Here is a 26,502-nt window from a genome sequence, read left to right as displayed (position 1 = left end):
TTGTTATTATTAATTATTATTATTATTATCATTGTATTTAATCCCCAGTGGAACAGGCTGGAGAGGTTGAGCCCCGAGATGCAGCCCATGGGTGCAGATCTCCCCATCCCGGGTGCTCTCCCTGAACCAGTTTGACTCATTATCTTTATTTAGAGAGATTTATAAGCACCACAAAGATCTCTCCACACAACAATGCCTTTACAGCAGTGCTGTTGTGGTGGCTGCCAGCAAGCCCGGGCCTGTGCGGTGCTACTATAACTCAGTGCTGCAAAATATTTACAGCCCACTGTAAATCTGCTCACTCACGAGAAGTATTTAAAAATAATTTAAAATCCTCCTCCTGCTATGTGCAGGCTGAGCACTGCCTTTCTATCCAAACTATCTGCACCTCCCAGGAGATTGCTACATGTAGTAACTTAAAAAAACATAAAATCTCAAGATAATTAATTATCCCAAGAGCTAAAAAAATAATTAAGTTACACTTCCCTCTGAGATGCAGCGAGTGAAGTCTCTCCACTGTCCCTTTAGCGCAGAGCAGTTGGGGTTTGGGGATGAGGGATGTCCCAGGGCAAGGAGAAAACAGGTTCCTCCTTGGGCAGGATCCTGCCCACAGACACACCTTCCCACAGGCTATAGAGGATGCTTGTCATGACCCACAAGATGTGGGGAAAGAGGTTTCAAAAGCCTGGCGAGCAGCTAGGCTCCCACTCCCATCCCATTCCAGTGAGGCTCTGCCAAGCAAAGCAGCACATCCAAGATGCCCAGAGGTCCACCTGACCCCTTAACGGCATCCAAAAGGGACGCGGGGTGTGGAGTCCCTGGTTCCATCCGAGTCTGAGCTTGGGCAAAGGTCTGAGAGAGGAAGAGCCAGGCAGGGACAGCCTCCACCTCTCCCACAACCACTACGGATCTCTCAGAGTTGAGCAGAGCTTAGAGATGGTTCATTTTAGCAGTTGTGATTTCTGCTGCTTCTTGAAGCTCCCTCTCGGGTCCTGGGGCTCTCTGACCCAGCTCACCACCTTGCTCATGGGGAGGAGCAACCCCCAGCTTCCCTGGCCCTGTACCATGCACTAATTTTGCTGAAAAACCAAGAAGTGGGTTTAGCGCAGAGTCACCTTTGAATCCCGAGGTGACCAACAAACACACGCTGCAGACCAGACTATGGTGAACGCCTGGCAGTTGCAGCAGTCACCAGTACAGAACTTACAGTGGTTAACCCTCACTCCTCCTCCATGGCTTAAATGTCGTTTCAGTAATTGCCTTCATGCCACTGGATCTCTGGAGAAAAGCTGCTAATGAGCAGTGAACAAGACAGCAGCTGAAGGAAACATCCCATTTACATGCCAGAAGCCCCCACAGGGAGCAGCCAGCATAACTTGCTGTGCAGGGAAGGATTTTCTGTATCAGCAGTATCGCTGCGGCACCACCAGCTCTGCCCCCTCTGCTCGCTGGGGACAGGCAGGGCTGACTGCCAGTGCAAACTGTCACCCAGCGTTCACAGGTTAAGCCAACCAACACGAAATACTGCTAACCCACCATGGCTAGGTTACTGCAGCTGTCCTGGGCAGACCAATTACTTTTACACTCTTAATTCAGAACTTTTTTCCCCCAACGTCAGTTAAAAAAAGTGAAAAACACACTGAGTAAAAGAAGTTTTGCACATGGTTCATAGAAGCATCCCAAAAGACGTGTACAACAGGTTGCACATACATACCCAGGCTGTTGTAGATTCCTGTCTGATCGGCGACTGCCTGCATCCAGCTACTGAGGAAGCAGGGCAGGAGATGACCAGTCTTTATTTTCGGAGGGCACTGACTATTTCTGCATGGTGTTGGTGACGAGACTTCCCCCATCCCTGATGAGGTTCAAGAAGCATCTCAAAGACATTCATTGTCAACACTGCATTTGCACTCAGTGGTCCAGGTGTTCAAATAAAGGATAAGTCTCTGCACACACGATACAGCCTGTGTGCAGAGATGTCAGACAGGATCTGTCCCAGAAAGAGCCTCACTGAATGAGGCCCACATCAAACATTCCTCCACCATTTCTGAAGGCAGTCAGATACAGGGATTCCCTATTTCATAGCCGATTTCTGTATTGTGGAATCTATTCTGTTCAGATATTTAGGCTGTGTACTAGCGTTTAAGATATTTGAGTAAAAATCAGAAATTATTTCACTGGCAAAAGCACCAGCAAGAAAACTGCGCGATGAGGGAGGCAGCAGGGACCATGTCCCACCCGCAGCCTGCCCCGAGAGCAGCAGAAATACCTAGCGTGGCAGCCAGACAGCAGGTCTGGGCATCTTCTAAGGGGACTGGGCAGACTCTGCTATTGAATTTGCTGCACTCATCACCTCTCACTCTAAGAAAGCCGCTAGAGTTAAATGTCTCACCCAAGGGCTGTGAGATAATCCCATTTACATTCAAAGGAACTGATCTGGACACTCAGAAGAGAAGGAAGAACTGGCAATTATTCTCTTTAATCATAATGTCAAGGAAGTGCTGTCCTGCATCACCCTGTTTTGTGCACAGGCAGAACACAGCAGCAGATCAGTCCTTTGATTTCCTATTCCACGATCAATTTTTCTTCCCCTAACCTCACTTTCCATTAAGAGGAGACTGCTGACAAATCAACCCACACCACAGCTCCCAAATCGAGTCTCCAGCAGAAGCCCAAAACCTAGAGTCTGTGTAAGTGTGCCAGCAGCTCACTCTCTGACGTTTTCCAATTGCTCCCTGGGACCCCCAGGCCAGGTGTGCCACCCCCCTGCAGCACAAGTCCCTCTGGTGAAGAAAGCCATGCTCGTAATGCACTTTACGCAGTAGGTGTGTGAACTGCACCCTCTTTTCTCATCTCACAGAAAAAATACCTGAGCTACAAGAAGTGATGCTCTACTCGTTATTGCATTTCATTTACTAGCTGCTAGTCTGTCCATCCCTACTCCTGACCACTGTTCTAGCACTCTGCCTGCTTCCTCGTAGCCAGTTACAGCCTGTCTCCTCCACACCATCAGATTAACCCAACAAAGAAGTGCAGTTACGCGCTCTTTAGTGGGACCAGCTGACACGATGAACAGAACACCAGAAACAATAACGTTCCCCCTGCAAAGCTGTGGATATATAAATATTATCACTGGCAGCAAACTCCACCCCTGCAACCGGCCTTGAGAACCTGCCCGCTGATGCCAACACCTCCATCCTTACTCCACTGCATGTCAACAGAGTCGTGTGCGAAGTCCTGATTATATTTGGTTTGGTAAAGTGCAAGACACTGCAGCAACAGAAGGCTTATTGGTGCAACTTTGTGCAAAAGATGTTATGTTATCTAAGACTAACATGCCTTAAAAGCACCTCTACAATGTTTTCAGGGATGCTTTGAGGCCACCAGAGGATGACAGCAGATGGGAACTAGACCTGTCACATTTCACCCTCTGATACCCACCTCTGTCCATCACTGGAAGTGCTGGGAAACATACAGGACCCAAACCAGCCTCCTTCAGCCACAATTAAAAAAGAAGCCAACAGCAGCTGCTAGTGTCTTAGACCATTCACGTTGAAATCTACCATACATCCTTACAGTGCAGTACTACACAGCAAAGCGTAAGGCAGATATGTCAGACTCGTCCAGTCCATTATAGGGATTGGTATAATGAGGGCACACTGAATAGTCTGTTCTTCTGAAAAGGAACCAGTCTAGCCTCCTTCCCCCACAGTCCATCATACAGCAGATTGGTGCAAGTTCAGAGATGGCGTTGCTTCGAGAGAGGTACAGGAAGCCCCTGGATGCAATTCTATCAGAGAATCTGCTCAGTGCTTGATGAGGAAATGTCCAATAACCTCCATGCAGCGTACGGGTTGAGTTCATCCTGGTCTCTGCAGAGCGCCCACACGTACAGCATCCGCAGAACCTTGTCCTGGAAGGAAAATCCTGTCGTTAGAGCGTGCGTGATGGTCACAGAGCTCCTAGCTCAAAGCTGATGGGGACATGCTCCACACCTCCTCCAGAGATTGTTCTTGTCACTTTGCTCTCTGGTTCTAAGCCTGAAGGTCCCAAATAAGGATAGCTCCAGCAACATCTACTAGATTGCGGTTAAAAACTTATCACAGTCAGGAACAGATAAACTTTTGATTTCCAAAAACAGAATTAGGGTTTCCAAATATCTCTGGCTGACATACATTAACTGGCACCACTGCCAAATTTGATAATATTTGACCTTATTTTTAAATATAAATTTCTGGTTTCAAATTGGTTCGGTCGCCAGACTGTACTGCTCTCTGTAACCTTCAATCAAGTTTAGGCTCTTTCCTGCGGCTATAACTCTGCCTCTCCCACATCAGCCTGTGAGCTGCATCCCCTCCCCACAGCTATATCACTCACACACTTCAGTTTGAGCAGCTCAAATCAACCAGAAATTATCATCACCAGGTCTGAGGAGAGACAGCGAGTAAAAAAACCCAACATTTATCCATGAAAATCAGATCATACCAAGTCCAGCCACAGTGTTAGCCACAGACACACACTAATTCTGCAATCAAATCTTTGCTGTGCAGATAGTGCTTTCACCATTCGAGGTTACAGACTGAAACAGAACTATAAGCTTTTCCATCCTTGATGCATGTAATGAGAGTGCCAGCAGTTTTGTTCATAGTAAGTGAATAAGGATGAAAGCCGTATCTCAGCACATCCTGAGGCCATCACTCAAGGTCTTCAGAAAACAAGTCCCTGAACAGTCACTGCAGCTACCTGTGACAAAGTCTCTGCCTCTCCCAGGAGAGGTGACACTGCCCATCAGAGACCGGGCTGCCAGGAGCCCAAATCTGGCACAGCATCACAGACCCATTCTGCAAATCAAAGGTTATTTTGATTTTATCATTTAACCATTAACCGTGGAGAGTATTTCCCTCAGATAAGGAAGTATTACTGAGGGATCAGACTGTGCATTGGCTCAGCTCCCAGATGTGTACTTAACTACTACATTTTTGATCAAATGTATGAATCTTTATAGGTTATAATTTAGGTACACAAATGAGAGGGGCGAGACTTTCTGTACCAGACCAGTCATTAGAAAACTAATGCTTTAGAAATATCACATATCATAAAGTCATTTTTTTCTTGCTCAGTGTTTCAGAAAATTAACTTGCTTCAGCTCTGCTCCAAAGTGTTAAAAGTGATTGAAAACTTGAGTCATACAGATGTTTGAGATATGTCAGAAGGAAGAACAGAGGGGACAAGAGAAGAAAAACAACAAAACTTTTGCCTGCTCAAGACAGGCTGTACATTGATGTACTAGCCACTGCAATGATGACAGATCTTTTCTGAGTATAAAACACTAAGTATAAGCTCAAGATGAAGTGGGTAACATAACTGATTTAACATTGCCAGTGGAATCTTAATTTGTATAACTTTTGTGATTCATGATTTTCAAAGTCCATTTCATAAGATTGTGTATGAAAGGCAATTTAATCACACACTTCAGCATCAAAGCTCTGCTACATCTGGAAAAGTTTATGTTCTTGAACATAGGATTTCTGAAGGGATGAATAGCAGATAAGCTTAGAGTTGTTGGTGATCTCGCAGCATGCAGTACTGAACAAGCAGCACAACTTTCTTCCTGGAAATGAGACGTGATGAAACAAAAATTACGTGTTTCCAAAGCAGAGATATTTCTGGTTTTCTGATCTGGTGCTTTTATTAATAGGGTACATCTTAATCCTCAACGTACAGCACATGCTGCTGCATATATTCACAGAAAGTAGGACAGCAAACATGTGGGGACTCCCAAAGGCAGATATCTATCGTGGCCATGCATGCAAGGTGAAAATTTGTCCTTTAATCCCAGAGTCTGCTATGACAAACAGCATCCTGTCTCACAATCCTTCAGAACCTAATTTTAAAAAGATTCCCTTGACTTCGCAGCATTGCTCAATGGGTTGTCTAAGGCCTCATTTTCCCAGACTGATTTCGTGGTGCTCCATGGGGATCCCCTACTTTAACTACTACAACACCTGGTCCAACGCCGTCACAGGCTGCCTGGTCTCCCCGCATCCCACGGGGGGTGAGCTTGCAGCACAGCAGTGGGAACCTGAACAACTGCAACTAGGTAAAATACCACAGCAATTACAAGCATATGATTTCTATTTAGAGAGTTTACAATTTGAGGTTCCTTTTCCCTAGAACGTCATTTGTTCGATACTCCGCAGGAGCAGCTCAGCAGTTAACACCAAATCATAGTTACCAGCCAGCCTGCCACTGACTTTTGATTAAAGCTGAAGTTTTGTTTCCAATGGAGAATTTTAATGCATCTCCTTGATTTATTGCTGCTCCAGAGAAATCAGACAGCAAACAGACTTTGATATCCTGTTCAATAATTATCACATCAATATCCATCTTCTAGGAATGCAGTAATTTAATGCAAGAAATCACTGTATCAGCTGTTCCTCCCTTGCAGTTGATGTGACAGGTTGTAAATCAGTCCAGATGGGCCCCATCATTAAAATTAGTCCCTTTTTTTGTAACCTTACAGCCTGGACTGAAGAGAATGGTTGCAAAAAGCCAATACTTATTAAATGCATGTATTAATTTTAATGGGAGTCTGCTAGAAACTGCCAGCTCCAAGCATCTCACAATGTCCCCCATTATCTATCATTAAGCTACTTAAACATTGCACAGACACAATGCAAGTCAGAGCTGTCTGGATAGCGAGTCACTTGAGAACAAAGGTATTCCAGAAAACGCACGGGCTCCTCGAGCCTGCTGTATCATTAACTCTGGTAACAAGCATATTCTGTGGTTACATCTGACAGGCTCAGTCTAGCATCGCTCACAACAGGACTTGCAGGCTGGACTCGCAGTGTTAAAAGCTAAACCACAGTGAAGTACAATCCACACAGATGCCACAGATTTGCTGCACAAATCACCCTGTGTCAGAGGTTCCCATTAGAAGCCTGTACCATGTACAGGATTTAACACAACTGGATATAGGAGAGTTTCGTGGAAGTAAAGGCTTGTAGCACTGTAAGATATTTTGTACTAGTGTAGGGAGGCAGCAGCCAAAACCATGAACTTCTACTTCCAGTTGTTTACAGTGATTCTCCCAATCTTTTGCAAATGACTTAAAATTACTCCAGCTCCCACCCTGTTTACCAAACATCTTTGTGCTCTGTTCTTACAGTGCCCTTTATGAAAAGAAAAGGGAGAACAAAAAGAACAGGATCAGGTGGAAACTGTGTGATGGAGCTTTAATCGAGAGCAGAATAGTTCAATTCTGTCCCAGAGGGTGCCAAAGGAGCAGAACTCCTTGTCCTGCAGGCAGGGAGCGTGCTGGCCAGGCACAGAAACAACTGGAAGAGAAAGCACTGCCGGTGGTCATAGCTCCAGCTCCTCTCCTCACCGTGAATTTAAAATATCCCTTCCGCTGTTCATTCTAGATGTTTGCAGACTCTCCTCATGTACGCTAATTCTTGATTAATGGGCCATCTGACAGGAATAAATAGCCCACACTGAGCTGAACCAAGACCTTACCCACAATATTATGCATACCAGTGAATGTGGTATGCGTGGACACCCACTGCTCTAGAAGAATTCACCTAGATGAATCCATAACAAGTGAGAGGGCTAGCAGGGGACCCAGGGAAACCGCACACAGCCGATGAGTGTCACTTACCGGATCACCTTCCACCACTTCTCCTTTCTGGTTCTTAATTACCATCACGACCTGAGCCTGAAAAGTGATGATTAATACTGGTCCCTGCTCCATCATCTTCCCCATAGCCAGCTGCAATGAAAGAAAATTCCATTAAAAACCAGATGATTTCTGCAGATTAATGTAAAAGCATCAAGTATTTAACACAACTGCTACGGCTTGACACAGCTAACGATCCCATCTACTCCCAAGCCAAATCTAGTTATTTTAATCAGGTTATACCTGCTCTGTTAATACAGCTGCTGTAGACATTATTGCAAAGCATCTTCCCAAAAACTTTCCCTGTACTTAAAAGCTTTCCCAAAATTGTTCTGAAAGTTTTCATAGTTTTTCCAAGTCTAAAAATCTGGGAAACGTGAACAAGCTCTGTTCCATTATTTCCAAATTAGAAACAAAAATAAAAGAAACCCTGCTCTTAAAAAAAAGACATTTTCTGAAGAAAGTACATCAACCGAAGTTTTTTCTCTTGCTTTTAAATGAATCTTCGACATAAAGTTGTACTGAACTAGATAAAAAGAACTAAGTAACAGAGAGACTTCAAGATGAGAACCTTTTGTTTGACAGGATTTTTTTCTCTATGCTAAGGTCATTTCATTAAATATTTAAAGAACTTATTAACTGAAATGCAAAGAGGAATGGAGAATTAAGTTTTGTTTCCCAAAGCTGCTCTGAAAAAAAATATAACCCTCTTTCTGCCTCTTTCGTGGGAATGCAGTATACTACAGAATATCTTGCTCTTCAGTAACTCTGGAGTTACTGGCTATGTTACCCAAAAAGGTAATCACAGCACCTCAAACTAGCATGATTATACTCTTTTGTATATGAGAGATATTATTTCAAAAGCATTGCATTTTATCACATAATAAAGAATGTATCACAAGAGACAGTTACAACACCATGCCATAATTCACAAAGGCGCATATATATATATATATTTATTTTCTATTTTTTTTACTCTCTCCTGAGGAAAACTCAGCACTACTGCAATGCTCCTTTGCTTCATCTGAGGGAATCAGTTCCCTAGCTCTGCAGAAACTCACACCATCCCAGTCCAGACTGCATTTCTGGAACTGGCCTGACTCATTCAGCAATGCATAATGCCTTCCACCCAAGTATCAAAACCCAGATCTCACAGCTCTTTGTCAGACCAATTTCCATGACAGATATTTTATATGACACCACTTGGCATTGATCATTTGACAACATAAATTTGCATGTGGGTTTCAAGGAGGAGGAGGACCATATCACTGACTAGCTGTGTCCCTTACAGGTACCAAGACTTCCATACTGGTATTGCTTTATTTTTTAGTACTATGATCCCAAAACAACTGTATAATCAAGACAGTATTCATGTCGCTCCTCCCACACTAAGTTCAGAAACACCATTTCACAAGTCATATACTTAAAACTACATGTAGGCAGCCAAATAAATAGTCCTAAGAAATATCAAGGATCCAAAATTCCATTAAATTTAAAGGCAGTAGTTGTCTAGTGAAGTAGAGAGTGCTTAAGCAAGTACCTGGAACATGAGTTCAGATGCTTATGTTTGAAAGACTTGATTTTAATTTTAATGCTGCCAACTTTGCAGCACGTGAATTCCCTTAAATCTTCTAAATGCTTTTTTTTCCAAACTCACGGAACTGTTTTTTTGGATGAGATCACTCAACATACTCCCATAAATCTCCTCTAGGGAAACACATTTAAAAATTTAAACACACAACACTCTTTATCCCCCTTTCTCGCAATACAGACAGCATAACAAGAACCGCACTCATTTATGTTCCATATCAATCATTTTCCAGCTAAGAAGATGCAATTTTCTTGAGAAACTTCATGCAAATAAACAGGCATCTAAAACAAGCTAATAATGAAATGTCTTTCCAGCCACCATTCAAAATCCATGCACAGCTCTATACTAATTAGCACCAGAGGAAAAAAGTTATTTAGCATACAATGAAATCAAGTCTCCTAGAAATGAGCAATACAGAAAAACCTTTTATTTAAATAAGATGCTTAGAAAAAAGCAATCATGTTTATTACTTCCATAGCTTTAATTTTGTTAGAACTCATTATTTATTGCTGAAGATAATAAAGAGAATTGCAGATGCCACAGAAATTTTCCTGCTCATTTGGCACATGCTTGCAGTTAATATCCAGAGTTACCAAAGAGGTAGGAATGGCTTCCTCTGAACCCAGATGGATGAGAGAAAATGAGAAGCCTATCAAAACCAAAAGGCAAAACAGTCCTAAGAAGAGGACCAGACATTAGCCTTTTGTGTTAGGAGATGCCCTGTAGATTATATTCTTGCTCCCTGTGAAGATATGTGGTCATTAATCAAGTCAGTTCCCACTGTTCTTTTCTAGGGCTACACACGTCAAACTAAGTCTCTTGCTGTAGGGCATTTGCTCAGATTTTTCCTGTACCCACTCCAGTTTTTTAATGATGTGGGCACAAAAAGAGAGACTCCTGCACAGGGCTGCAGACAGAGAAAAATCACCATCAGTAGTCCTCCTTTCAGCAATCCATCAACAGCATCAGACTTCGTTCTCTCGGTTTTCCATGATGGTTGCTGAATTCTTCCTGACTTCTTGTCTTGCAGGGGTGTGACCGCAAGTAAGAAACATCTGGCCAGCCAATACACCCAACAACATCTGGAACATTCCACTTTCTGAACAGCATCCTTTTATCACCATGCTCCATTTCCATCTCCACCCGAAAGCTTCCAATCCTCCACTTCCTTACCTTGGACCAGATCACCTCTGGGTTTAGACTCCTATTAAGTAGCTCTGTGTTCTCTGTTCCTACAGGAATGACCCTGCGGTTGGCTTTACAGTAACTGTCTGAATGGATCCAGCGTATAATTGTATCGAGGATAACACTGCACAGCTGCAGTATATTGGACAAATATACCACAACACTTGGTTCCAACAGAAGCACGTAGTGAATGTTGCTGCCTTTGAGTTAGCGCCTTTGATGACACAGGCAAACAGCTGATCTGACTTCAGACTATTTCCATGCATGTTTTAAAGCACTAGTGTACAGCTGCCCTGTTCCCCTCCTCCCCTTGCACATTTCCTGCAGGAAAACTTGGGGGCCAGTGAGAGATGACACTAAAGACGTAATTAAATGAAAGTACTACTGTAGACTTACCGCTAATTAGAACAATAACACCTCTGGCTCCTCAATAAAGGAGAACGCAGAGAGCATTACGACTGGGCAGACATTTGGCCACAGTCCCCAGCTACCAACACGGCTCCTAAGGAGGCAACGGCTCCACTCAAAGCCATGACCTCCCTACTCATCAAGAGCCATCCAGAACAGTGGTTAAGTCTCCCTAATAGTCGTTCCTGCGCCGCACAACCTTGAGTCACAGAAGTACTGCGCATTACCATCCAGACTATGCAACAACAAAGTCCTTCATGAAAGCACTGGGTCAGTGCTATTTGCCTTTATTATTAGCCTTTCTCAATCTATATGCTGGTGATTAAGACCAAGGTGCCCTGACAGAGAGGAGACAAACCACAATGCTGTAACTTAGGCTTGATCACACAGTAGCAAATCTGTCCCATGAGCTCTCCCTTCCAGCAGCAGTGATCTGTTCCTCTGTTAGCAGAAATGGCAAATACCAGAGTAGCATGAGGCAAAAAAACCAGCAATCAGAGCAAAGAAGAAAAACCCTCCTCAGGTCTGGAGTTTCTAATTCATCCCCCAAGGTGAAATACAGAAAAAAGATACTCACATCAATGTTGTCAATGTCGAGAATCCTGGAGTGGAACTGGAGACCCATGGCTTTGGCTTGCTGGATTGGATGAGCAAGCTGACTGTAAGTCTAAATGAGGCAACAAATTTATGTTACACGTTTGAATTTGTTCTGTCACAAAGAAAAAGGGTTTTTCTGCTTAGAGAGAATCATTAAAAAAGAATACAAGTCAGTTTTTTGCAAATATGCTGAACACATATGTCTTGCAAGGTATCAAACAGCTACATCAAATGCTCTGGGCTTCACATAACCAAATTCTCACTAAAAACCCCATCGCCCCTGGGCAGAACAGGAGATCCATCATTCACGACAGAATATGTACACCAAGTGCACCTGATAGCCAAGGCACTTGCGATTCTGATTTGACAGCAGACAAGGAGAAACAGTCTGGGAACGAAGCTATTTTCCTAATACCCAGCCAGACCCTGGAGGCAGACCAGCATTTCCTGGCTCCTTTTAGGCACATGCACATATGCTTCATTATTTATGCGTCGAGAACTGTTGTGGGGGATAGTGAATTTCTACTTGTTTCCAGCATTATCACCACATTCTTGGCAGGTATAGACAAACAGGAGGCAGTCCCTACCTACCTCCCCACCACAGATCTTCTAACCTTCATCACAAGCATTTAAATGTAAATACCCTACAGAAGTATACTGGCAAAGTCACGAGAGTGAAGTTGGAGTTACAGATCAGGAATTCTGAGGACAGTAGGCAAACACAGCTCTACGAGCCACAAACTAAATCTAAGTCAGTGGGCTGGCAGCAACCTGCAGCTCGGTTGGTATACCTGCCACTTAGTAAGTTTTTGCCCTACTGGTTTGTATTCCAACACTTTAGTGACCAGTTATCACAAACTTAAAAATTGTGGCATGATTCTGTTCAAGCGCCTTTATCTCCTGGATTCTCATTAACAGGACTCCCATTTCCTCCCTTGGCTTATTTTACAGATGATTCTTGACTTATGAGCTAAATTTATAACTACAGCTAGCTTAGAAGGGGTTTTTTTGTCTTATAAACTGCAGTGAACCTGCTACTTCCCTCTAGAGATTTGAGAGGAATTCTATGGTGTCATTTCAAAGGTTGCTTGAACCAATAAATAACTTTATTTACTTTCAGACCGTTTTAAATATCTTCCTCTTACATACTGCAATATTGTTACAAAGATGTTAATCACAAAAAATTAAATACAAAAAATTGCCTCTTCCAGCGTGTGCATTTCCAGCCCTCTGGTGGTGGTGATCAGTAAGGAGAACATTCAACAAAACGAAGTTCAGTTTTCTGCAGTGAGATTATCCAGGCTGCAGATTATCTATGCTGCAATTTCTGAAAAACCTCAGCCTGCCAGGATTATTTGCTGGGATATTGCAGTGGAGTTGTGTTTGTACAGTAGCTCCATGGACAACTTGACTCTGTAAGCAGAAAAGCATCACCTTTTTGGGTCAGCTCAAATGTCTCTGCACCTTCTCACCCCATACCTGGGATACATGCTCTACTAAAGCCCATCCAAATCAGGAAGGGCAGTGCAGAACTGGAACTAGTTGGACTAGTTTGAGCTTAGCTCTCAATTCACTATCTGTCTCTAAACAGCTCTCCTCTTATCCTCTCATATCCAGACTATTCCAGATGTCCAGCATGTACGCTTGACTGCGTTGGTGTTTTATAGTATGAACATGTTAGATGGGGAAGCAGCTGGGCAAAGCAGGTAAGCAACATCACAGATACAACAGGTGGAAAGCTCGCAAGCAAAGAAAGCGCAATACACCTACTTACAAGAGAGAATCATAACCTTTTCAGACATTTTTAGTAGCTCTACTTACCGCTTCATAGCACCAATCTTTGAGGATATCAAGCTCTCCAGACATCATAGCCTAAAAGAGAAAAATCAAATAAAATATGGACATTTTAAAACCCCTCCTATATCAGAGAGTTGAAATTATCAGCACTTCAGCAGCAAACTACTTTAAATCCTACATCTTGTGAAACCCTGAAGAAGGATAGGAGCTTCAAAGAGGAACAGCAATAAAAACTTTAAACACACATGTACTGAGTCAGATGTACATAAACCTTTCGATAACTAAGACAAAACCTATCTTAAACCTTCCTGTCCAAAAAGTCAGCAGAATGCACACTACCCAGAAATCCTGGGAGATGGGATCTAACAGAAGCAGGAGTACAAACCAGAAGTAGATCTACAGTTTTCAAGACTGCAAAAAATTCAGGGCACAGAATGAACAGAAGAATCACGCTGCAACTCATGAAAAGGTTTATCTTTAAAACACTGTGTAATAAACACATGGAATTCATAACAAGACAGATGCTGGGAATTCAGCAGATCTCAAAGTAAAGTTAGTTATACGTGGCAGGGCATTTTTCAATATAATGCCTACAAATCTTCATACTTGATAGCATCTGTAAGCTGGCTGCCTATAGTTTGAAAAAACCTCTCCTGTGAAAAATTCATTCTCCAAGAGTCAAGAGCACATTTTTTGCAGCTTGCTTTAGTGACATGGCACCGTTAGGAAAAGCAGATTCACCATGACAGGTCTGTCTTATTTCACTGGTGACATTACAGTTCCAGTCATGGATTTGATTCACAAGTCAGTCACTACAAAGACAGCAGTGACAAAACCCATCTATGCATCAGTTTGAATGTTTGTATCTGTAAGCATCAAATTATTCATCCTATAATGCTACCTCATGACTAGGAGTATCATAAATATTTCTACATGTGTATTAGCATGTATCAATTTGAGATATGATCACTCACTGCACTGTTTTGTAGGATGAGAAAATAACACTTTGCTCTCTCTTAGCATTTGTTTCTCTCTTCCAGCCTCAGTTTTTCCAGTCTCATACAAATCTCTCAAAACAATTTCTGCTGTACTTTTTCAAATCTCCTACTTTCACTCTGTCTTTTTTAACATACTGTTAAAATGAGAGGAACTATATCTATTTATACTTGAGGTCACATCCTTCATCAGTGCTTTCCTCTGAGTGGTTTTATACTTTAGTCTTTAAAAATATTAAGTTCCGCATACTTCCTTGACTAGTGCCAGAAATATTTTCACTGAACCATTTGTCATGACCTGGTCTTCTTCCCAAGCAGTTACAGAACACTTAGAATCCAGTAGTACATAGTGCATTCTTTCCCTCATCAATATTTGATACCATCATTTTCCCAGTACTGTTCATTCACCTACTTCAGTTTGACCCCTCAGATGCCCACATCATTTCTCATGGGAGAAGATGGTTAGTTGATTTCCAGGCCAGAAAAAAAATTTGCTAGTCTACTGAATTATGAAATACGGTTTTAAACCCAATTGTTATGTGGGATCCAACTTCCTTTTCCCAAGGTTATCTCATGTTCTGTGCAAAGCTGGATGCTCAAGAAGCAAATACTGTCCCACCTTTTAATTTTAGCATCAGAAAACTGAAAGAAAAATCTTCCATGTTATAGTAAAGTAAAAAAATAAAACATCATACTCTACCCCCACCTTACCTCCAAGACATTAGGGATTATATCATACTCGCATTGCTTTAAAAACCGATCTTTGTCAAAGGATGGATCCACTTTGAGTATCTCTGTCAAAACTTCGGACATTTCTGTCTTCGAGAACAATCCACCTAATAAAACAATTCAGTGAGACTAGTGGCACGATAACTGTCACCAGAAAACAAGAGAAAGACCTTTGGTTATATACCAGAAGGAAGGAAGAGTCACCTGGGAACAACTGCAGACTTTAAGTTAAGCTTGAGATTTATCCCAAACAACCTCTTGTCATCACACTGCACTTCTGACCCAGTAGCAGGTTGCTACGCTGCATGATACTGGATAATGATCCACACAAAATATTATAAAGCTCCAGAATGTGTCCCAAAGGTTAGTAACACATGGAGGACAACAGCACTGACAGTCGCTAGGAACAGAGCTAAAAGGCTAGAGATGCACTTTCACAGCAATGATGAAACATTACCTATTAAGTCAGTGACTTTGTCTGTGACAGCTCTGGAAGCTCGAATGAATGCATTATCACTTTCATCATACTTCATTTTCATTTCAAAGAACCCTGAAAGGAGAAGAGACATGAGCAGCAGTGTCCTTCCACTGCATTCCTGAATCAGGAAACAACATGCAGATTAAACCTCCTAGTTCTCTTCTAAATCTTTGTTGATTAACAAGTTTCAATTTCAACAATTACTTTTCTCCTCATCTTCCTGCAATTTTCTTAACTATCAATAACTGTCACTAGGAGAGTGATCGTTTCTCTGACTTCAGCTGCCAGAAACTCCAGACCTTCTACACAGATTTTCAGACAGAAAATACACTAGACTTGCTTACACCAGTAACAGTCTGCTTGCACCCCTTGATTCAGTCCGCTACACGGGGTAGCAGGATGTAGCAATGTGAAACCAACACAGAAAGTTTAACTGGGGTGGAGAAATCAAGAATAGACCTTAAACCTTGCCAATTTTTAACAAAAGAGCAAGACATCAGTCTTGCAGGATGCAGTTTTTAAGCAGCTCTATGTACTTCTCAACCTTGGTAATAAAGCAAACCAAGCATGTCACAAAACTACAGAAGTCATTGATGGGGAAGAACAACTCTGGCAAAGCAAAATCTCAAAGGCAGAAAGAAGGGCAGGAGGTGAAGGGGCAAAGGAAAAAAAAAGCCATTTAAGCAAGCAGGCATTGTTGCAACAAACTAAGGGCTCAACCAACTCATTATCTGTCTCTGGACATCATCAGATGAACCAGAACTGCAGAAGGTAGTTGCAGGATAATGGACCCTGCAGGGAAGCTTCTTCCCACCACGTCAATTAACAATTGGAATCCTGCCCCGAAGTTTATGCTCCTTCCAAAAAACACACAGTGTTCTTGGTACAGGTGGTACATAAAGGGAGAGCACACATAATTAGAGCCCAGCGCAGCCGCATCTGCAATGTTGCCTGAATTGCAAAACCAGTCTTGGAAAGATGCATAAAATCTAGAGAATGCAGAGAGCTCGAACAGATGGCACAGGACTGGAGGATGCAACATGTGGGGAGTTTTAGGAGCTGTAAGCATCTCTCCTTGGAAAGGCTAACAAATGGGATGTAAAAACCCATTCTTGGATACCTCTCAAGGAGCTCCGCTTTAAAAGAAGTTGGGAAGAAACACAATCCAAAGTTAATTATATGTTGCACTTTTACACAACCTTTTTGTTCCTTAACAAGTCATTTACCCTGCATTACACTGGCAGCGATTATTTTGATTTGTTGAAGGACTCTGGTCTCAGGCTTCTTTATGTCTTTCAGAAACATTATCAAAAGTTATTGCCCACTGCAGTACAGATATTCAGTATTTTTAGGTTTTGCAATAAAAACAGAAAGGAGGCAAAGTCCCACACATTCCAGAGTTCCAAGCAGATGACAACAGAAACCAGCTCACTGAAGACAAGATTTTTCCTCATTATAAGCTCAAGGTCAGCAAGAAGAGATCTGCCTGCCCTCTCCCTGGTGACATGCACGTATGCATGCCCTGGCCTCTTCCCAGTGCCAGAGTGGATCTGACTAGGAAAAAAAAAAAAAAAATAGAAAAAAAAACCAGAGTTCAGTTCTCTTTAAGCAATGGTGAAAGCAGGTTGTGGTACCTACAGGGAGCAGAGACCGATCAAAAACAATGCCTGACTGGGGGAAGGGTCCGAACACAGATGGAGCAGCTTGGAAAAGCTGCAATGTTGTCAACTACGCCTACCTCCCATTCACACCACCTCACAGCAACAGCTACAACAACAAAAAAATGGCTATGATTTGCATTATGTTGAGACTAGTTGCACAGATGGCATCAGATCCACCACAGCAAGAATCAGAACAGGGAAAATAATTTGCTACTCCTTTGTCTTTGGAACACTTACTATTGAAGACCACATTGTTGTCCTTGAAATCTTTCCACTGCTGATACCATTTTGAGTCTTTATGCAGCACCACACCCATGGCCTCCCTAGAAAGTGCAGAAGACATGGATGGGTACTTGTGAACAAGTAACTTACAGAGTGAGAATAAAAAGGAGGACATCCTGATGAATATCACTGCAGCATGCAGTATCACTGAGGCTGATACACCACATAAACGATACACGCCTTAGTGGAGCAAAAGGAGCTCAGGCTTAGCCCTGCCAAACGTAATTCAATAGCAAGATGTTAGAACTGAGAAAACCTAACATATGTGCAAGTCAAAATTTCATGTCAGAACATTATGTACCCACTTTATAATTTTAAGTGCCCAGTTTCACTATCGGAAGATTCAGTATCATCCACTTATGCTGGAAATTTGTTCTCAGACCTACCTGCTCTGCTAGGTCACACCTCACCCCACAGCCTCACTTCAGCACTTGGATTTTAACCATCCCTGACCTGTAGTTAAGTTTTAAAGTTTTTATCAAATTATACACAGAAATATTCACCCTAAATTACATCCAATACGTACTCATTAGCTTCAAATATTCGCTCCTCTTTAATCCTCTCGCCTGAGAATTCTGTTCTTTTTCGTAGTCGCTCCGGACGTTTGTAAGGACCAGTCTGCCCTAAAACACTTTCATCTATTTCCTTCTTAACGGTTTCTACTCCCTGAAAGGAAAATATCCCTATTAGGTTGATTTACCATTCCCCGCCCTTTCCCAGAAACTGAAAATCGCTTCTGTTGAAGGGAAAAAAAGAAAAAGAAAAAGAAAAAGAAAAAAAAAGATAAGAGACCATGGTTATTCTCCTCTTCCTTACTAAGCAAATGCTTCTTTGCTGATGTCTACTGACAAACACACCAGTACCAAGGCCTTCTGCTTAAGAACAGTCAAGGACAGCAAATGGATGGTTGTATTAAATCAACCTGAAGAAAAAAACCAATATAGTAGAAGCTATGGACACAGTCAAACCTTATAGCTGGTAAGGGGTAACCTCTACAGAGCTTAAATTGGAATAAATCAAGGTAGATGTATCAGCCCACAATAGCAGCCAGCAGCTGCTGACAGAATGAGAAGCCTCAGGTAAAAGGAAGAATGATTCCTAGTATCCAAAAGTAGAGTAAAAGAAAGACTTCAGGACACCAACAACTAACTGCAAAGTCACCTGAAAGGTCAGTAAAATCCAGGTTCTAGGCCCAAGCTTAAACAAACAGAAGTGTTGCTTTCCCCAAAACAAAAATTTTGAATTCTACACACCTTCTAGCTGAGTAAGTAGCTTCGAAGCAAACTAGTTTTTGCCAGACAAGAGATGTGAAAAAAATCACAGTTGTGCAGCTTATACTAAAGGAGAGACAGGAGATATTCTCGCTCTTGGGTGAGGCTACATCAAGAAAAAGGACTTGATAAATCTGGACTGATACACATCTCATCAGTGAACAGCTACATCCTCAGTTCAGATTTTACCAAGAGGAAGCTGCATCCTACTGCAACCATTGTTGGGAATTTGGTCGTGCACTTCACTAGGGATTGGGACTAAAAGGCATTTTTACTGTTTCTCCTTCATCTTGGCTGCTCTAATTACTTAACTTTTGAGCAGTACTTTCTCTAATGAGCGTACCTACAAAAGATCGATTGCACAACAAGTACACTTTCCTATTACAACTAGACACAGGCAGGCAGAAAGGGATTTTATATATACTCTATATACAGCTTTTTCCCAATCTGCATTTTTATTGAGGACATGTAAGTTATATAGCCCAAAGCACCATGTGGCTTTATGGGGGCTGTTATTTTTCGACTTTATTTTATGCAGGAATTTTCTGGAGAACACACCAAGTGTCCAATGCAGCTTTGCCAGCATAAGTCGTTCTCCCCTACTGAAAGTCAATGTGACTCCTTCCTGAAGAAAGTCACAGCAGCGCTCAGGGCCTAGACAGAATAAAGGCCAGATATCTGATATGAAGCAGAAATTGGAATTTAAGTGACTTTAAACATCAAGGATAAGCAAATAAAAAGCTTCAAAGCTCAGTCTATTCCTACTGACTACAAAAGACCATCTGAGGGACCTGGCAGAGAACAGAACAAGACACAAGCCCCTGTGGATATCATCTAGCTCTAGATTAAACAAATAAAATATCTCCTAAATACTGAAGCAATAGGGATCTCAAAATGAGACTACTACTACAATTTCTAAGATAACGTATTTGGTTTTCTGAAGCAGTAGACTGAATATTCTAAATTCTAGAATTATAGAATAGATACAGTATATCTATTATACTTTGCTAGAAAGTATAGCGAAGCTACAAGAACTGCTTGCAGCCTATAAAAGCTCTGTGAATCAGTTAACTTAAATCTGACAACGAATCAAAAGGTTTATCCATTTATAGGGAAAACAAATCTTTAAGCCTCAAAAAATTTACTTTAAGGTCCTATAAAATCATTCCCTGTTTATAAGGTCTGGCCTAGCAGTGTGTTTCATAGAAGGAACAAGCAGTTCTTAGATTAGGAGGCTGCTGGAGCAAGATAACAGGTTTCATTACAGAAAAAGAAAAAACAAAATAATAGCGTATAATGTGATCTGCAGCTATGGCTAGAAGTGACCTTTAGCAGATGATGTCTTATTAGAAACACAGAAAGAGGGGAACTGACATGACTGATGCGACTGATACTCCATCTGGCCTGGTACCTCCTCATACAAGGGCTAAAGCCAATCCTTCAGAGGAGGCAGGAGAAACCAGTCAAGGGGAACGCTTCTTACTAGGTTAATTGCCAGTTGATTGGGTGACATCAAAACATATGAGCACTTATATACTTTCTAGAAAAGGAGACCTTTAAGCATGCCAATTTGTCAGTCAGTTGTTCCCAAGAGTACCACCAGTACCTGCCTACAGAAGACATTCACTACCCTAAGCAGAGCAACCAGTTTTTCCAGTAACACATTTTAGCAGAAGCTCAGCTACTTGAGATTTACGCTTTTCCAGGGTTGTTGAGTGAATACTAGACCTGCAAAATACATCTCCTGAATTTATCAGCTTATTCCAATGGCTCACAAGGTCTTGCTGTAAGAGTTTTGCATTTAATTTTATACTCGGCACAAACTTGCACATAACTTCCATGTTAATGAGCTGTGCCCACAGAACTGGATCCTAGGGAGGCATGGGACTTATGTACCTGAGAAATAGCTTTGAAGGCTGCTGTCTTGCCTAGTTTCTCCCCTCCTTTTGTCACTGTCTCCGCAGACTGCTTTGCTGTTTTTGCTGCTTCTTCCACACCTTCCTTTATCTTTCGGCCGATATCACTCTTACTTACTTCATCCAAACTCTGTAGCAAAACAAAACAGGAAAGAAAAAGTAATTTCAGGTGAAACAGGTGAAAACTTATTTTGAGTAAGTCCTCTTGGTGAATGCTGAAGACCTCCTAATGCACACACAACCACACTAACCAAACTTAAGGTGAGCACACAGTTACATGTCACAGGGGAGACTTACCGGGACACCGTGGCTTGGAGCTGCAGCATTAGCCAATAACTCGTTGCAGACCAACGATTTTGGCTACTCATGGAACCATATGCATTTGTAATAGCTGCTACCCATACATTTAAAAAAATATTTTCCTTGACATCAAAGAGAAGGACCAATGACGTCAGAGTTAAAATACCCCAGGCCTTTCCTTTGAAACAATCAGGTACTTCTTGCTTCTTAGGAGAAGGTACAGAAGTGGTTGAGATAGCTCTCTGCTATGCAACTCTTCCTGCAAAATTAGGAAACGCTTTTCTCAATTCAACATCTTCATATATGTCACTTTGGTTGTGTTTACAGAGCCAGGATCTTGTATGCAAGAGGTTAAAAGGACCCTTTCATTCTGCACCAACACACATCAGATCCTCGAGGATCTCAGAAATCTCACTGGCAGCAGGAAACCAATCCTGGGTGGGTCACAAGTTACAACCTCAGAAGAAGAGAAATGACAGGATAACAGCACCAAATGCTTTTCCTTGTTTTTCAATGGGATTTCGCTAATAAAGATGCTTACAGCACCCTCAACAATACTGAAAAGTTATTGGTTATGTCCACATTAGCAAAGAGCATTACGTCCAGCTCATAACTGTACACACAGTTAAGCCGCTACACCAAAGCCCGGTTAGACAGAATGAGAGAGAAGGAGTACAGCAGAGAGCGAGGACTGGGTCCACACAAACCTCATATTGCACAGAGTTTAAGTCCAGTGTTTGGCTGGCTGTTTCCCAGCGGGGATCCCGCACCTGACTGCAAGTGTTGGGAACAACCACACCGGCTGAAAACAGCCTAGTTCACTCCGCTCTGGAGCAGCCTAGCTATAAGTATGAAGTCCACACAGCTCAGCTGACAGAGAAGGAACAGCCTCCTAAAGCACCTCTCAGCTGTAACTTACTGCAGAAAATCTTGTACCCGCTTTTAAGAGAAAGGGACGTACGTTTTCAGTCACTGCTGGTTGCAATTTAATTGCTCTAATCAGTAGAAGGGAAGAACAAGACTCAGGTTCCTGGGAGTAACTGTCAGGGTGGCAAACACTGCAACAACAGCCCTTCTCCAACTCTTCTAGCTCAGTGCCACCTCCTGGGTACTGACAGGTCTACAGCGGAAGGAAGGCTAACGATAAACCCAGCAGCAGGTCTTAGAGCCAGCTGACTAGCAGGCGCTTTCGCCACAAAGGAATGAGTAGGACTGGCAGCATCCTCTCCCGGATCTGCTCTCTCCTCCTTGTGGCAGCTCTGGAGACTCACAGCAGTCGGTGCAGTCTGAGCACGTACGAATCACGGGGTTACCAGAGCAGCAGGCCCTGTCCTGTGAGTCATTCCCCGTTTCCTCTGGAAGCAATGGGGAGAGATGCTGAATAGATGTGGACTCGTTGACTTTACAATGGTGCCCACACTGAGAAGGGGGCAGAAAAGAAGGAATAAGGAATAAAAGGTCTTGCACCCCACTGAGGACTGCCCAAACAGCCGAGTTTTGTACCAGCTGAATTCACAGATACCGTAACACTGCAGATCAGCTTCTACAGGTGCCACATGCACCTGATTTCTTCCATATTTAAAATACTATCAGGAAGACTCCTCAGAAATTTACTCCAGAGATAAAACTCAAAGCATACTAAACACTCAAATACATCTGCCGCCTGCATGAACTCGGACAAGAAATGAAGTAAAAGAGCACAAGCTGCAGTGCTTAGTCCCAGCCCAAAAAATAACTTGAATTCAATTGCTTAAAAGCAGATCCGCATAAACACAGTGATCTTTAAAGTCTGAGCCTAGAATGGAAGACACTCATACCTGAACGATGCCTGCTCCTCCAGGCATTTTGTTATTCCCAAGACACACAGAGCCATGGGATCACTTACAGCACACTAACTTAGAGGAGAACACTTCAACTATACCACCAGCACTTCTACTTACAACACCTGAAGCCTCTGATGTTGCAAGACTTTTTCAACATGCAGCAAGAAGCCAGAAGCCTTATCACATTAGTAGCAAAAAGTGTCAGTGTGAAGAGCATCACATCTCCTGAACAACTTTCCAGGGTGATCTTCCAGCATTGCTCTAACTGGCCTCCAGCGGAAGAGCCACCTTGAGGCTTTTTTTACTGCTAGACAATGCAGAACCGTAAGGACCATCTCCAGTCTCCAAATCTGAGAAGAACCACTGGACAGTGCCTGTCCTCTGACCATACACTAAGTGAATAAGAAATCTATCATACACTATTGCTGCAATTTTGTTAATGACTCTGACCTTAAAGATTCAGAATAGTGATCACCTTTGGAATAGCAAGCAGTTTTCACCAAGAAAAAAGAAAGGGTGACAATGCAAATGCACGCAAAACACACAACCTAAGAGCAGAACTGCCTTAGGGAAAGGTTCTTCCATAGCTTCATTTTACCTCTTTAACTGTACCAGTTATTTCTTCAAGTTTCTTTTTAATCACTTCTGAGGTCTTCACTGTTTCAGATTCAATGGTTTTCTGTGGAAAAAAAACCATGCCTCATGTAACTATGTAACTATGAGGACAGAAAATACTCAAAAACAGTTTAGTACATAGCACACCCCATTAATGCTGTAATTGAGAGCAAAAAGAGCTACGTTTTAGGGAGCGCGCTACTTGAGTAACCAGCGTCATTTCATTTTTGCAAGTAATGCTGTTTATAGTTCTTCAAAGAATGCAAAAGTATTTAAATACTGCCAACGTTAAATTTAATGTCTCATTATTTTATCTCCTCGTTATTTGGGAAATCCAGTGAAGGATCTGCTGGAAAGATTTTCCACTAAGAAAAAAAAAAAAAACAAAACCACTCTAAGGCACGCATTTACCAGTCAGTATTTCCAGCCAAGCAGAACTTCTCATAAAAACAGGCATGCTGAACTAAACAGTTCATTTGCAGAGATTCAAATTTACACTCAGAACAGTAATAGCTCAGTGGCTGGGCAATGAAAACATCAAAGGAATTCATGAGGAAGACTTACATATTTCCTCCTTGCTTCTCGAAGCGCATCAGATTCTTCTAGCTTTTTAGCTTCATCTCGGAATTTTTTAATACTTTCTTTCATCTCCTTGTTTTTTGCTAATTCCTGTTTGATGTTCTCCACAAAACCTGATATAAAACCCTTTCTTCCTCCAGAAGAGTAGCATCTAGACTGAAGAAAATCATTATATGTTGTAGAATCCAGAGAGACATTAATTTCAAACAAAGCCCGCAGGTAGATTTACTTAAGCCAAGCACTGGGTCACTTCTAACGTATTAAATGTTGCAGAAAACATACAGCTACCTTGAAAAAGAAGCAGCTTACCCTCAAAACAGCCAGATGTCCAACACATTTCTAATGCCCGGTGAAATACATCTATATAGCCATTAAAAAAGCTGCTTCTCCAAAGGAAGTTTAACTCCAGAGGTTAGTTCAACACTAATCAGGCTTGAAACAATGCGGTAGATGAACTTACTAGATCACCACTTCTGAACTCTGCCACTTGGACTCAGCTAGTACAAAGATCCCTGAATTCATCAGATGTATCTTAAAAAGTGGAAACTTTCAACCTTGAACTGGTGCTTTTCAGAAACATATCCACATCTAGTAGATCAGTACTCTAATGGGAAACCATCTGCAGCCTGAAATAAAAAAAATTCAGCCATAAACCAACCTGATGGATCTCTAAAACAGGCCGGCTCATTCTATACACTGTACCCCTGTGGACTGCAGGAACTGGGTATCTTCTGGATATAAGCCACATGCCACTGATGAGACATTTCTGCAATGAAAACATAAGATCAGGTTAGCACACAATACAAGATGACAGCAGTCTTAAAGCGCCAAGGAAGAAAGGAAAGAATACTGCAAATAGACATTCACTGGTCTTTTGGGAGCACATCCTAAGTGCTGCCAAGAAACATTGGAGTCATCCATGAAGACTCTGTCACGTGTTTGAGCAGCACTACATCCACTTACGTCCACTACGTCCAAAACCGGGCAATACACTTTTCACAATCACTTGAGAAAACACACGTGCTTCACAGAACCCTGATTTTATGAAAACGGTGATGTACAAATCCAGCCTTGAGTTGAAACATCTGTTAGTGATGAGAAGCATATTGTTTTTTCTGGGAAAACTGGCTCCAAACGTAACTTTCTCCCAACTGTGGAGGAAACCCAGGACCCCTCTGTATATATTTGTGCTGCCTGAAGTCAGAGACAAACACCTTTTGCCTCAAGTCACAGAACAGAAAAGATACACTAGATCACAGAATGATCACTCAGAAATTCTGCTGCATCTTGCTGAGATCACAAGCTGCAAATTCTTGCATCACGTGGCTAATCCTTCAGTCCACCATCCTATATTGAAAGCAGACTATGCAGGGCTCAGATTCTTGTCTTTACTCCCTTAAAATGGTTCTTCAGCACTGCACTAGCTCCTCTTTCCCACATTCTGGGAAAATCTATTCAGCCTATCCCTGGCCTCCGGTCAGGCAAAAGCTGCACCTTTTACCTCAAACTAACCTCCCGTTCTTGATGGGCCTGTCTTACCAAATCATGCGACCCAAGCTCCTTCTCTGCAAGGCCATCTCTCAAACTGCTCACCCTAAAAAATAAAAAACCCCACAAACATGGACATATCAAATGCGCTTTGCCATTAAAAGTCTTTGGAAAACGATTTGTAAGCTGAGAATATTTAATTCTGTGTCCAAGCTAACAATAACAAGTCCACCTCTTTATCAGGCTCCTAGATGTTGAAAAGGTTTTGTAAAGAGCCACACGGTCTGGTCCTGTGGCTTCAGTGACAGCACTGCCAAACACCACAAGCTAAATCCAGACGTTACATCTGAGAAGAAGCAATGGTGTAACGGCCCCACATGTCCTGCTGGCCCAAAGACATGAATTACATTAACTCACTGGTTTCCACATTTCTAAGAAGTCACATCTTTTAAATTCAGCTCCCCCTTATTTATTGCCTCTGTAGTCAGACCTAAGTTGGATTGCTGAACTTTAAAGTGTCAAGTTTATATCAAGGAAGGAAACGCTCTCCACAGCCTACCTTTGAACCTTGCTGCCCAAGTCATCACTGAGACCAGGCTTCGTAGCAAGCAAGAATAAGCTAGATGTTATATGCATACCTTAAAAATCTGTATTAACTGTAAGAATGCCATTAAAACTTGAGGCAGACTGCCTGCTGGATTTAACCGATTGCAGTTCTTGACTAAAAGGCACATTTCTTCCACACTACTGAGCAGAAATGCTTAATCCCATGTTTAACTTTGGGCACAAAAGAAGATCAACCATCCTCAAAGCACGTCACACTACAAAGTGGCTTTTAAAGCCAGAACCTATGCATTCAGTTCACACAGCCGCTCACCTGCTCAATACAGGGAAAAAAACCTCATGTTTAAATTTAAACCTTGCAAGAGGCCATCCGTGGAGCAGCTCAGCGTCACAGACAGCTCTGTGAAGACTCTCTGGAAGCTCTACGACCGATCTGGGCCTGAGCTGTCCCTTGCCGAGCTTGATGGCAGTGCAAGCAGGGACACCGAAGCGGGTAGAGGAGCCAGTGCCTGGTTCCACCTGCCCCCAGGCGCCCTCACTAC

At 42.3% G+C, this 26,502-nt stretch overlaps 1 protein-coding gene across 1 annotated transcript; it reads right to left on the bottom strand.

Moving 5' to 3' along the window:
• Positions 1-3,191: 3,191 nt before the first annotated feature.
• Positions 3,192-24,669, bottom strand: TIMM44 (translocase of inner mitochondrial membrane 44 homolog (yeast)). Its single transcript, XM_009579943.1, has 12 exons — positions 24,567-24,669; positions 23,894-24,064; positions 23,313-23,393; positions 20,572-20,721; positions 17,931-18,070; positions 17,360-17,445; positions 15,441-15,533; positions 14,966-15,090; positions 13,284-13,334; positions 11,443-11,532; positions 7,664-7,774; positions 3,192-3,913 (listed from the first exon to the last, which is right to left on the bottom strand). The coding sequence occupies exons 1-12, from the start codon at positions 24,654-24,656 to the stop codon at positions 3,794-3,796; spliced, it is 1,308 nt and encodes a 435-aa protein (XP_009578238.1). The 5' UTR covers positions 24,657-24,669; the 3' UTR covers positions 3,192-3,793.
• Positions 24,670-26,502: the final 1,833 nt, after the last annotated feature.

The sequence above is a fragment of the Fulmarus glacialis genome, unplaced genomic scaffold (assembly GCF_000690835.1).
Source record: "Fulmarus glacialis isolate BGI_N327 unplaced genomic scaffold, ASM69083v1 scaffold37026, whole genome shotgun sequence".
Taxonomy (NCBI): domain Eukaryota; kingdom Metazoa; phylum Chordata; class Aves; order Procellariiformes; family Procellariidae; genus Fulmarus; species Fulmarus glacialis.
The sequence above is the reverse complement of the archived record's forward strand: the minus strand, read 5'-3'. Positions and strand labels throughout refer to the sequence as shown.

What these genes read in the sequence shown, in the direction of transcription:
- TIMM44 (XM_009579943.1), bottom strand. Translation starts at nt 24,656, where the DNA reads ATGTGGCTTATATCCAGAAGATACCCAGTTCCTGCAGTCCACAGGGGT. An exon ending in CGAATATTTGAAGCTAATGA is followed by an intron (nt 17,446 to 17,930) that starts GTACGTATTGGA and finishes TGCACTTTCTAG; the next exon opens with GGAGGCCATGGGTGTGGTGC. An exon ending in CAACAATGTGGTCTTCAATA is followed by an intron (nt 15,534 to 17,359) that starts GTAAGTGTTCCA and finishes TTCTCCTTTCAG; the next exon opens with GGTTCTTTGAAATGAAAATG.